Below are 13275 nucleotides of genomic sequence, written 5' to 3'. Positions count from 1 at the left end.
CTTAAATATTCATCCCCAGATCCTGCTGCGACCCATCCCGCCACTCACCCATCTCATCCCATCCACTGTCTTTATAGCGCAGTGCCCCTCCACTAACTAACTAGTCAGTCAGTCCGCTGGCCAAAAACGGGGGAGAGGACAAAAGAAAAACAAAAGAAGAAAAAAGAAAGGAGAAGCCTGAGCGTGACAACGACAGTTGCGGCTCCAGCACTCAATAAAACTAACTAGCCCACCGCACCGCGGCTGAAATGCCCTGCAGGAACAGCCATTAACTAACGGACATTTGTTTCTCCCCCTCTCCCCGTGTGGCCTTGAATCATTATTCTTGTTGCCAACAGCGGCACACCACACCAAGCACAACAAACAGGATTTGGCCCCGTCATCTCGAGGCCTGGCTGCTAACTATCGCCACAGTCAGTGATTTAGTTACTCTCCTCTTTTAGGGAAATATTTTGTCCGTGCGTGCCTCAGGGGATTTGGTCCAAGGAAGACCAAAGACTGCCCTACCCTACCGCCGTTCCACCGCGATATTTTCATCCGCTCCCCGTCCCTTTGGTATGCATTGTCATCCCAAACATTGTTATCCTCCATTTATTCCATTGTTTCTGAGATGCGTTTGTTATTCTTCAGTCGGTTACGGAGGGAATACTACAATTGATGCGCTCACTGACCAAGTTCCGCTATTTACCCGACCAATTCGCAGAGCTGGTCACGCAAGCAAATCCGATTCTGAATGTAATCCTGTCGCAGACCAGCAAGAGCTCTCCCTCCCGTTCTCTCTTAATATTCTAGCCCGTCATTTGCCTATATTATTTTTATCCTTTTTCCCTTCACCGGTCTTTTAATTTTTAATCCCCCGCCAAGCTGCGATTCCGACTCTCTTACTTCCTTGACAAACAACATGCCCTGGCGACCTCTCCCTCGAATTGCATTCGCTGTCGCTATCTATCCCTTCAAGCCTTCGTCTCCCGCAGACCTCCCCCTAGAACTTGGCGATGAGCTTTACATAATTGAACAAGGAGGGACAACTGGATCCTGGTATCGGGGTTATCTTGTTGCGCCGCCTTCACTACTGGCAGGTTTAACCAGCGTGAAGGGACGCACGCTCGAGGCAAGGGTCTTTTCAGGAATCTTTCCTAAGAACTGTGTGGAAGTGCGAGAGGTCTTGGGTGATGCAGATGGCTCAAAAGACGGCAGATTGAGCACTCAGATCATCACAGGGAAATATGCAGGCTCGAGAACCAGCACCGCATCCCCTGATAGCCTTTCTGTCACAGATGGCAGGACACTTTCCACTGGAGTGGGCGACCTTAAGGCGTCACGGAAAATGTCCCAAATTACAATTATAAAACTAGAAGAGGATGTAGGTATACGACGATCCGCGTCTCCCTCTTTGCCATTGACACCTATATCCCTAGGCCCCCGCGACCCTAACACTATAAAACCGCCTGCACCCGTCCCAATGTTGAAAATCGGCGACGAGACGCCCACTTCTGCAGCAGAGCCTCTTGTGGATGAAATCGCATCATGTTTGCGGGAATGGCATTCCACAAATATACACCAACTCCTCTTGGCCCGACAATACACAACCCTAGAGAACATGTCGAATATCGTTTTGGAACTAGACCTTGCACGACGACAGTTGCTTCACAATGTCCTGACAGCCCAAGAGCGCGCGGCCTTGCGAGAAGAGACAGTATGGAATCTCGTTCGAGGAAATAAAATGCTAAGCGGAGAAGTGGTTGTTCGTGACCCAAATCAACGAGGGCGCTTGCTTACCGGAGACGATTCGGCCATGGAACTGACCAAGCTTCAATCCGAAATGAGCGTGCTTGACAGTGGACTTACTCCTCAACTAGATAACGTTTCGCTCCATCATCTGCTTTTTGAAGTGAATGCAGTTTCTGGGACTGATGCTGGCTCAATAACTCTTGCCGTCAGTCTGTGGTTGAAACAAGCGAACGGAGACATACGTCAACTTTCAGAGACCTACTCTTTAGATCTGCCGACCGCCGAAACCTTCGCCACCCTGGTTAACAACACCAAGCTGAAGACCCTCTTTACGGACTTAAGTGCCGCTGATATTGGAGAAGGATCTAACTCTGATTCAAAGCTGTACCTTGTTATCAAGGCGTTGGGATCCGAATCACCTAGGGTTAATGCGCCGCCAAAATCTCGGTCATCAAGTTCCCGAGATGGCTCGTTATCGAATAGAGTCGCTTCAGGTATCAATAGCGCAGGGAAAGGTAGCTTGAAGACCAGACGGAGTATGATGTGGGGCCCTAAATCTAGAGGGCCAGGCTCTGAAGTTGGAAAGGAGCTATCAAGACATCCACCACAGTCGAGCGACTCTGTTACAGCCAAGCCTAGCAAAGCTGATACATCTGGGAAGGAGGCTGCAGTCGCCAGAGTAGTTGGGCTTGGGGCTTTGGATATTGGCGCTATACTCAAGCAATGCAAAGAGGTCGAGCAGGTCGTCAATATTTGGTCTCCTCGTCGTAAAACCGATGAAGAGGATGACTACTCAGAGGGTTTCGATGAGATCGTACGGTCCCTCCTATATAGCGCAACAAAACAGTATGTGAGATCCTTTCGCGCGGGAAGGGTGCACGTACAGCTCCACCCATTCACCAGCGAAGATGCGGAGACGCTTGTACGGAACAACCCTACTTCCCTCCATAACGTCACACAGACGAAACGAATAGGATTTCCCGGAGCGCCAACTAAACCAAGATCCGATATCTACGTCACTTTAAATCGAGCAATCATCTCGCAAGATGCCTTGCTTTCGCATCCAATCAACTGTCAGGTTCCGGTTCCGCAGATCACAGGTTTACGGAACCTCCAGTTGACCCTTGAAGTCCGCAACACTGCAGGAGCACGAATTGAACATTGTATCTACCCTTCCTCCAACGCACTAGGCCAAACTGCCTGGCGAACCACTGTTGCTGAGAGAGGCGCAGCTTGGAACCAAACGATTCGATTGAACATTCCTGCCGATCAAGTCCCCGGTGCCCATCTTATTATGAGCGTAGCCGACGCTCCCGAATTCCCGTTTGCTCTGAGCTGGATGCCACTGTGGGACCAACAGGCGTTCATTCGTGACGGCCGTCACTCTCTCTTGTTGCATGCTTACGACAAGTCTACTTCAAGCATTGAAAATGGGCGCGGCGCCTATCTCTCCCTTCCTTGGAGCGCACTTGGAAAGAACGAATCTACTAAAGACGAAGCTGTTACTGGTCCTTTAGCAACACTGTCCCTAGAAACAGATCTTGCAGTACAGAGTACTCACAAGATCACGTAATTCTGGGCCTCATAAGCTGGCGGGAAAAGTCAGCAACAGAAGTTCTGGAGCTTTTAAAAAGGATTGTTTTCGTTCCGGAAATTGAAATAGTGAAACAGCTTCGGGATGTGTTCGATGCGCTCTTTGGGATCATTGTGGAGAACGCTGGGAATGAAGAGTATGAAGATCTAGTATTCAATGACTTGGTCACTGTCCTTGGCATTGTGCATGACCGTCGATTTAATCTTGGGCCTTTGGTCGACCATTACGCGGAAAATCAGTTTAATTTCCCCTTTGCTACGCCATGTCTGATTCGAAGCTATTGTCGCCTCCTTCAAGCGACGCCGGACTCACAGCAATCTCGGAGCCTTCGTGCTGCCTTCAAGGTTGGCCGACATCTTCTAAAATTCATAATTAATGCCCGGGAACAACAGAAAGCAAAGGAGGAAGGTATCGGCATCACAAAGGTTCAGTCGACCTTCGACCGAGATTTACATTTCATCTTCAAGTCTGTGGAAGCTCTGATGCAAAATCCTGCTCCGATACTTGTTGGCAGCAAGACTTTGGTTGTACAGCATTTCCATACATGGCTACCCGAACTTTCAAGTGCACTGACAAAGGAAGAGATCATTAATATTGCATTGAGCTTCATGGATTCCTGCAAGGATGTCAAGAGCATGCTTATCCTTTATAAATTGGTGTTGATCTTAAACTATATCCGCCTTCCCCTGTTCGAAAGCCCAAAAGACAGAGAGATGCTATTTTCTTCCTGTGTAGATTGGCTCGCCCCATACTGGGGACAGACGGATGATGCCAATGACCAGTATCGAGATCAGGTTCGACTCTGTTCGTCAATTGTAGCAGAGCAGCTCAAGTATCCATCCCCCGAAATGTATGTGTACATGCCCAAGGCTGTAGCATCATACTGCGTTCTGGTTGCCGATGGTGTCGAGGAAACAGATTGGCTATCGATGCTCTTCAGCAAGTCTTTCCCTTTCCAGCTCAAGCAGTCCAAAACAAAGCAAAAATTCGAGGAGAGTCTTGTCGAACTTGCAGCCGTCATTGCATCGCTCGCGACAATACCCAACCCGACGCCATTGTCATTCAAGGATGATGATCTAGCCTTGTTCTTGTCACAGGCTCTCGAGACCCATAAATCCGTCCTTAGCTGCGACGCTTACCCTCCTACTTGGCTGAGTCTGCATATATATCACCATCGAGCGATCATGAAGAGTTTAGAATATCTGTCAACGATGCTGATTAGCTCTTTTCTTCCCCCACCTGATGATGCCGATAATTTTGACATGGAGCTATGGAAATTATTTTTCGAGACACTGCTGAAGCTCGTTTCAAGTGATGCTCTCACCCTCGAGACCTTCCCCGAACAGAAGCGCCGAGCTGTATGGAAGATTGCTGGAGATGTGCGTGAGCATGGTGCTGATTTATTACGGAGAGCCTGGGAAGCAATTGGTTGGGAGACTAGTTCAGAAGAACAAGAGCGCTATGGCCTGAAGAAGCTGGGCGGATACCAAGTTCAATACGTCCCTAGCCTTGTTTGTCCCATCATCGAACTCTGCCTCAGCGTCCATGAAGGCCTTCGACATGTCGCCGTGGGGATCCTGCAGACAATGATCGTTTCCGAGTGGCAACTCAATGAGGACCTTTCATTCGTGGAGGCTGAAATAATCTCCAGTCTAGACTTGCTGTTCAAAACAAAGAATGCCAATGAGAGTGGGACTCAAAAGACGTTTATCAACGAGTTGCTAGACTTATTTGAAATAGTCTCCTCAGATCCCGATGCGGACCTGCTTGTGGCGTTGAAGGAACTTGTTGCAACGGTTGACGAGTTACTGGATCTTTTGGTCGCGTCTCAAAATGGCAATATTACGGAGAGCCTTAATACCTTGAAGCTTATGGAGTTTATGAAAGACATGGACAAAGAAGATATATTTATTCGATACGTGCATGAGCTTGCTCGTGGGCAGATTGCGGCGCGTAATTATACCGAAGCCGGCCTTGCGCTTCAGTTCCACGCCGATCTTTATGACTGGGATATCTCCAAACCCGTCCCTGCGTTGACGAACCCTGTTTTCCCCGAACAGACATCATTTGAACGGAAAGAGGCATTGTACTTTGAAATCATTCAACATTTTGAGGATGGTAAAGCTTGGGCACATGCACTTTCCTGCTACCGGGAACTTGCACATTATTACGAGCACACAGTACTGGATTTCTCGAAACTTTCAAGAACTCAGGCATCCATGGCCAAGATTTACGACGCCATCGTGAAAGGTAACGACCCACCTCAAAGATATTTCCGTGTTACATTCAAAGGTCTTGGATTCCCCGCTACTCTAAGGGATAAGCAGTATATTTTCGAAGGATACCCTACAGATCGGATGGCGACGTTTACCGACCGCATGCAAAAACAATACCCAGCCGCCCAGATCGTGTCTTCAGATGTTATAGACGATCTCGAAGGGCAGTTCTTGCAGATTTCAGCTGTCAGTGTGCAAAAAGATATGAATCACGCTGTCTACCAGCGATCTAAGGTACCGTACTCAGTCCGAGAACATCTGTTGACTTCAGTGCCTTCCCAATTTTCGATTACCTCAAAACGACATACTAGCGGAGATGACGTGAAAGAACAGTGGGTCGTCAAAACTGTTTTCACAACTACAGAGCCTTTCCCGAATATTCTTCGGAGAAGTGAAATTATCTCGTCGGAGGAAATAGTCCTTACACCTCTTCAAACGGCAATTGAGCGCACCTGGCGCAAAACCCAAGAGCTCTTGTTGCTGGAAAGACGAGCCTCGTCTGGAGAGGACTTCAATTTAACAGGGTTAACGGAAGTTCTAAGCCGTCTTCTTGATCTTCAGTCAACTTCCTCGGGCTGTGTTGCCCTTTATCGACAATTTTTGGTAGATGAGAGCAAGATGGATATGAATTCAGTAGATTGCGAGACTGAGGAGCAGGCTCCACGCCCCGTCAATCCTCTGAACAATGCAATGGCTGTTGCTCTCATCGATCACGCCCTTGCAATTAAGCGCTGCTTGGCATTGTACAACCGTCCTGCTTATCAAGCTACCCAGTTGGAACTTAGTCGCCATTTCGAAATCGCATTTGCTCCAGAGGTTGCCTCCCTTAGCCCTGTCTTTAATACTCCTGCAGGCGAAGAACCACCTAGCCTTCTCAACGGTCGTTCTGACCCATTAATTGCCTCTCGACCTCAGCCCATAGCCCAAACCCGTCCCATTAGTCCAGAACAGGAACTCATCCGCGCCACGCGTCAGCTTGAAAATCCTTCGAAGACGAATAAATCCCATGAGAAAACCATCAGCACGCATCGGATCAGCCTCAATCCTTTTAAACGCTCCAACCATTCTGTCACCAACTCTAACTCCACCATCAATGCGTCTACCATCAACGATGTACGACAACAATCCGAATCCAAGCTGAACGGCACCTATACATCGCGTCCATCCACCGCAAGAACAGATGCCACGGATGCCGTATCCGTCACTCCCAGCCGTGCCGCTAGTCGTCGGTCGCGCAATAAAAACCGCGACTCTGGGTCAAAGCGACGTAGTTGGTTTGGTGGTGGTGGCGGTGGAATCGATACACAAAAGAATAGTTCATCCATCTCTGCGCCCGCCACTTCTACCGAGGACATCCGTACGACACAACAACGGATAACGGAACGTGCGCGATCATCTCGATCACAAGATGGGCGGAGTGGAAATATCGCCTCCCATCCCCCTAATGCGGAGAATAGCGGCAATGGTGGTGTGACTAACGGTATTAGCAGTGCTGCTGCAAAAGTGAGCCAGCTTACTCGAACGGTATCAGGCGCACGCCGTGGAACAAAGGGCAGTAGCAATAACAGTACCAATCCTACAAGTGCGAGTGCGGATTCCAATAACAATGGCCGCCCCGTGACTTCGGAACGGCTTGTTACAAAAGCAATAATGCCCACGCAGACAACCACAGTGACGACCGGCGAGAATGACAATAACAAGAATGCCGTCTCTAATTCTCACAGAGCGACTGTTAGCACGTCAGTCACGACAGGTCCCACTGCCGCGGCACCCGCACCTGATGGCAACGCCAGTGGAGTTCGAGATTCAATGATGAAACGGTTTAGCATGTTGAAGGTGGGGAAGAAGACCACCCGACATAATGTGCGCGATGGAGGTGGGGTCGGGGGAATGTTGCGAGAGGAGTGAATGGAATGAGAAGTCTCTTTTCTTCTATTATTTTTTTATTGGGTACATACGTATGACCATTCATGGGATGATTTTCTTGTTTGGTTTTTTTGTTCGGGGTTACTTACTTTCTTCGTTTACCTCTTTTTTCCCTTCTTTTTGCCTTTTCTCTTACATATATACTTATATTCCCCCTTTCTTTTTCATTTTTATGTTTTCATATATTTATTTTTATACCTATATTGTTGGATCCCCTAAGGCATCCACAAAGGGTCCGACCGCAGCAGCTGCCTCCCACATGGTCTAGAGGTGTTCACTGAATGCAATACACCTTAATATTAACCAACTACTTGTTATATTGCCAACAGATTATAACTCTTTACATGAAAAGTCTTTCACACTGATTAATCAATTTTAGAACTTCTTCTTAAGCATTATCAAAAATCATTACTTTTCAAAAAGTGTCTAAAAATAGTAATTTTATGCTAATAAATGTATGTAGCTAAATAAATAAAATCACTTTCTCATTTTAATCAATCATAGTCTCATTCTAAGCTTTTATTTCTGGTTACCTTTCATATTTTTTTAATGATTAGTCCTGATAAGACTCACATTAAGAAAGATATAAATATCTTTTGTGTCGGTTAGCGGGGCGCCGAGCCTAGAAATCAAGCTTGTCATTGGTCCACACCGTAACTACACAATTACCGTTATAATAAGAGCGTTGCCGCTTCGGGGATAGCGCCTGGATCGCCGCTTTTGCAGCATCTCACACACCCACCACCGCCGCAACAATCTATAAAAACCCCTCACCCATGGGGTGGAAAGGGAGGATGACTGGCTGGAATGTATCCCGAAGCCATCAGCTGGGCTTGGGTGCTCAGGGCTACATCCTCCCATTCACCCCTGACCCACTAAGGCTAACTTGCAGGCTCTCACTTTCATTCTCTGATCAATGGCAAAATTACTGCATTGCTTTTGCTGCGGGATGCGCCTCTGAGCCAGCCCGGGGGCTCTGTATCAAGAAGCGCAGGTGGTACATGTGATCCTTGGAAGTTGCAATGATTGAATGATATTTGGCATAGAGCACTGAGTTATCTGTCCCCAGGTCCCAGTTTCAACAGGGATGGACATGTCAGCATTCTCAAGTGAGGTTTAAGGAACGGAGTCTGGGGGTAGTGGTGAAGTGAGCGCGTTGAGAGCCACTATAAGAAGGCTGACTGATTCTACTCCAGAATTCTAGCACACTCACAATCTGATTTTCCCATTACACACAAACTCCCCTCATTGATTTCCATTCCTAATCTCCCTTCAGTTTTTAGATCATCTCCGCGTCCAAAATTTTACCCTCATGAAATATGCTATCTCCTCATGCGAACTTCAAACCATGGGCGCCCCTTCACCTCAAACTACTCTCATCTTACGTATCCCACCATTCATGCTCTCCAGCGGCCAGCTGTTCTCCTCCCTCTAAACCCCATCATGATTCTCCCCGCAGCACTCTACCACCCCCCAAGCATCACCTCTCTGCAAGACCACCGGCTGAAGTTTGCATGTCATTCAGCACCAACGCCAGGCCATGTACACCAACAGCATCCCAATTTCAGGAACGAGAGATATCGATACCGCCATCCAGTACGCCATCTTCAGAGAACCCCAAGCATGGGCCTTTATATCCGCATGATCCAGCACATCTTACTCCAAATTCACCTCAAATTGCCGCCTTCGACACCCAAGATCTCACTGCTCTTTCAGACAAGCTACCTCTGCTTGAGAGAGGAGCTGCAGGGCCAGGTCCATCCTCACCCAGTACAAACAGCTCGGATGGCAGCCTAGAGAAATTCTTCAGGCCCCTGGTTCTTCAGAACAACATTCTCATAGACCCGGCCATTCTTTCCAATGACAGGCCCCGACAGGCCAGCAGGTCTCTCTGATTTTTCTGGCAAGGAAACAGCTCTGCAACCCCGAAGGCAAACTGTCCATATTCTGAACCTCCTCCGTCTATGTTCTGCGGTGCACCCGACTATCATCAAGGTTCTCTGAAGTGGTTTGATGGCTGGAATGATGATGCTCAAATGGATAAAGACCCTCACATCCAGGCTTGTTCACAATTGCACCCCTCCCATCTTAGCGCTGGAACCGATGCACCTTGCTCCAGTGGTGTGGGTGAAGGCTCCCACAGCAGTGAAGTTGAAGAGTCTCGAGCGAGGAGTGGAGGGATTGGAGGAACAGACAATGAAGCAGTCTCAGATTGCTTTCATGTTATCTACAGAGGAAGGTTCCTTTACCGGTCTTCATTCCCATTTCCTATCTCTACAGCTTGATGAACGTCTGCAGTTCCTTTCTTGGCTGTTTGAAGGTGCTATGGCAAGCTGCACACTCAAGTTGAATGAGAGCGTGCAGTCAGTCGTTCACTCAGATTATCATGAGGAGATTGAGCAAACTCAGCGTGAGCATAGCAAGAGGAGGAAGGGCCATTGAGACAAGCCATGGTGATGATCCCCTGAGGATGATGCATGTCTTTTGAGCATGATAGAGGACCGCCAGCCCTGGCTGGAGATAGAGAGATGTTTCCAGAGAAGACAGAATCGGCCCTGCGCTAGCGGCAGTCGACACTTCGAAAATGAAGAAACAGGAGGAGGTTACATCCAGCTGAATCTGCCACCACCACACTGGCATTACCAGTTGTGATATAATATGTGTTGTACATAATATTGAAGCCAAGATAAAGGGGCCAGCATCCATCCTGTTTTCCATATGTGGCTTCTCTGACTAGCGAACGAAAACCCCCTGTCAAGTCAAACCCAAACTAACTGGCAACCCCCCGCAATTATAGGTGAACACAGTGACGAAGAGTATGAAGTAGAAGAAACTGTTGCTGAACAACCAGATAGATAGATGCGGCTGAATCAAGTACCGCGTCCGCTGGCGTGGCTGGCATGATCTGACATGGGAACCAGCCGTCCACCTTGAAGATACGATCGCTTTAGACGTTTGGCAACGTGCCCGTACGAATGCAAATGAGACTAATCATACAGAGGAGGAGAGAGGTATTGTGAGAGGTTAGACCTCTAAAGCCAACTCGGGTCGTACGAACCCCGTACAAGCCTTTGTCATGCTACTCAATTGGTTTGTTTTGCACGCTCACTATTACCATACGGGAAGAACGTAGGGTTAATTTACGGTGATTACACCGTGGATCCACCATTCCACCCGTGTCACGTGTCACCGATTGTAACACATGTTCCACCATTATATTCAGTGACACATCACTGAATATTAAATGTCAAGATGGCGTTGAGACAGTGCAGGACTTCCTAACATCATCATGACACTACTCAGTAATCATGTAATTGACAGATGTTATTATCAGAATACTACTAAGATACTACAAGGCACTATATACTGTTCTGTCAGCAAAACTAATACTATTAAGCTAGTTATCTATTACTCAGTACAACAGCTGCTATTCATTAGAGGGATCCAGCAGCGCCTAGTCGCATGAAATATTTAGTACGCACGGCCTTCCTATATAGGCATAGATCCCACGATTCGGCGCTGCTGTGGCATAGGCCTTGTAAATATTGTATTCATCTAATTGAAAACCTCTTGTATGCCGGGTAATGAATATAATAATAATCCGTCACTGTAATAAGCAGCTGCAGCTGCCACTGCCACTGCTGCCGCCACTGCCGCTGCCGCCGCTTGTACAGTTATTTTGAACTTCAATAATAATAATAAAAAGTGAGGTCTTTGATATCAGCCGCCTGTTTCATACACTTATTTTGATTTCAATCTTGAAAATATAAGAGCTTGATGGCAATAATGGTGATGATATGACAATTGTGAATGCAAATCAGAGAGATATTATTATTATTCTTTAATTATAGATGTATACAGTCAGAGACTATAACATCTACCTGAGAACTTTTAGTTCTCAGAGTTTTTTCTATATCTGTAAAGTTAACTATTATACATTCATCAATTTCAGATATATAAAATCAGAAAATTCCAGCTTAGAATATAAAAACTGTTTATAAATTACAGTATTTTAACATCTTCTAATACTTTGAAATCATTTGATAATATTATGATTAGACTGGCCGCCGGGACCATGAATTTCACATTTGGTCCCATTTGGTCTGGTCCCATACATTTCTTGGCGTGAATCCCGCTGGGACTGGCTATCAAAAAAACATGTAAAGTGACTATATATCAGATCTTAAAATGAAATCATGACTTGAAAAAAATGAGAAAGTGGTCTTATTTGGTCTCATTTAGTCTCATTCTTGGCATAAAGTTACTATTTTTAGACATTTTAAGGTTTTTTTTAGACTATTTTTAATTTTTTAAAAAGTAACACTTTTTAGTAATGCTTAAATAAGATTTAAAGTCATTTAAAACAATAAAAATAATTTAAATTGAGAAGTAGAAATCATGATCTCATTTGAAAAATGTGACAAGAGTAGACAGTAAGTCTCACTGAGACAGTATGAGACTACTATCTAATGTTAAAACTGTGTAATGGGATCAGTTGAATTGGTAATGAAACTATTAAAAAATCTGGTCCTGGTCCCAGACACGGTCACACAGTCAGTCTAATTATGATAAAGAAAAAGAGAACACAGTCTTAAAGATAGACATATTAAATAGATAGATAGAAAGAGATTGAAAGAAAAAGATAAAGTAAAGAGAGCTATAAAATAAAATCTCTACAGTTTATATCTTAAGCTATATATATATTTTAACACTTTATATAACTGACTGCTGTCTCTGTTCTCTTAAATTTACTCTAGAAATTATTATTCTCTCTAAAGAGTTATCACTCAGCTAGCTTCTATAACTAGCTTACTTATAAGTGAGATTCTCACTAAGAATAATATCAGAGCTATTTAATTCTAGTTAAGTCTCTAATCTTTCAGCTATTAATCTCAGTATTTCAGTCTATTAATTAACTGTCATAGTCTTACTTATATTAATTATCTATTAAAAATATTTAAATCTTATCTTATCTAGATTCTTGCTAGACTCAGAGTATTTTAATCAGATAGTTTTTAAATCTCATTTCTCAGAAGTAAGTATTTAAAGTGAAGAGAATAAAATCTAATCAGTTAAGCTTAATAATAATTCACTATTCTATAGATATTCTAGATTTCAATTACTCTAGTACTGATCTAACTTGAAGTATCTAAGAGACTGTTAATTCTAAGATCAGTGAGAATTAGTGTTCAGGAATTCTCAGAATGAATATCTTAAGCTTGATAATAATTCACTATAGTGCATTCAGGGGTCTCTGATACTGTTTTATAACTTAACAGTGAAAGCTGTGATTAAGATGGCTCTTGCAGGGTTTGAACCTGCCCTCTCTTGGCATTTATTCCCCGGGGGGAAGGCCGCTAATTAGGGCTCCATGGTAGCGTAGTTAACCACTACGCCACCGGGCCCAAATCAGAGGGATAGATAACATGGATAAGATAGAGAAAGGCATATGCATAGATGGAGTTGAAGATCAATCTGCCTTACAACAATATGAGATATGAGGCTAACTTGATGATGAAGCGCTAATTATTATAACTAACTGAATAAGGAAGGCTGTACGGCACTAATTACATGCGCATACTATGTATGAATTCATGCGGAAACATCGCACGTACGGATCCACCTGTTATTATTATTATTATTATTATTCTTCCATTATACTCACAAGCAGCAAAGCGAGCGTAAGCGAGCATTTGATGCTTGCGCAGCCCCCTCTACCACTTCCACCGCCTCTACCGCCCTAGTGGG

The 13275-nt window shown here is 45.4% G+C and overlaps 3 protein-coding genes across 3 annotated transcripts; all 3 read left to right on the top strand.

Moving 5' to 3' along the window:
- Positions 1-901: 901 nt before the first annotated feature.
- BDBG_08858 (uncharacterized protein) lies at positions 902-7509 on the top strand (the record flags this gene model as incomplete). The annotated part of the gene is made up of 2 exons (XM_031723760.1): positions 902-3284; positions 3395-7509. 2 exons carry the CDS (start codon positions 902-904, stop codon positions 7507-7509), a joined length of 6498 nt encoding a protein of 2165 aa, XP_031581066.1.
- Positions 7510-8846: 1337 nt separating this feature from the next.
- On the top strand, positions 8847-9422 carry BDBG_17889 (uncharacterized protein; the record flags this gene model as incomplete). The annotated part of the gene is made up of 1 exon (XM_031725514.1): positions 8847-9422. The coding sequence occupies one exon, from the start codon at positions 8847-8849 to the stop codon at positions 9420-9422; it is 576 nt and encodes a 191-aa protein (XP_031581065.1).
- A 130-nt stretch (positions 9423-9552) lies between these two features.
- BDBG_17888 (uncharacterized protein) lies at positions 9553-9969 on the top strand (the record flags this gene model as incomplete). Its single annotated transcript, XM_031725513.1, has 1 exon — positions 9553-9969. One exon carries the CDS (start codon positions 9553-9555, stop codon positions 9967-9969), a length of 417 nt encoding a protein of 138 aa, XP_031581064.1.
- Positions 9970-13275: the final 3306 nt, after the last annotated feature.

The sequence above is a fragment of the Blastomyces gilchristii genome (assembly GCF_000003855.2).
Source record: "Blastomyces gilchristii SLH14081 genomic scaffold supercont1.30, whole genome shotgun sequence".
In the NCBI taxonomy this organism is placed as follows: domain Eukaryota; kingdom Fungi; phylum Ascomycota; class Eurotiomycetes; order Onygenales; family Ajellomycetaceae; genus Blastomyces; species Blastomyces gilchristii.
Note: the sequence above shows the minus strand (reverse complement) of the source record. Positions and strands in the feature narration are given on the sequence as shown.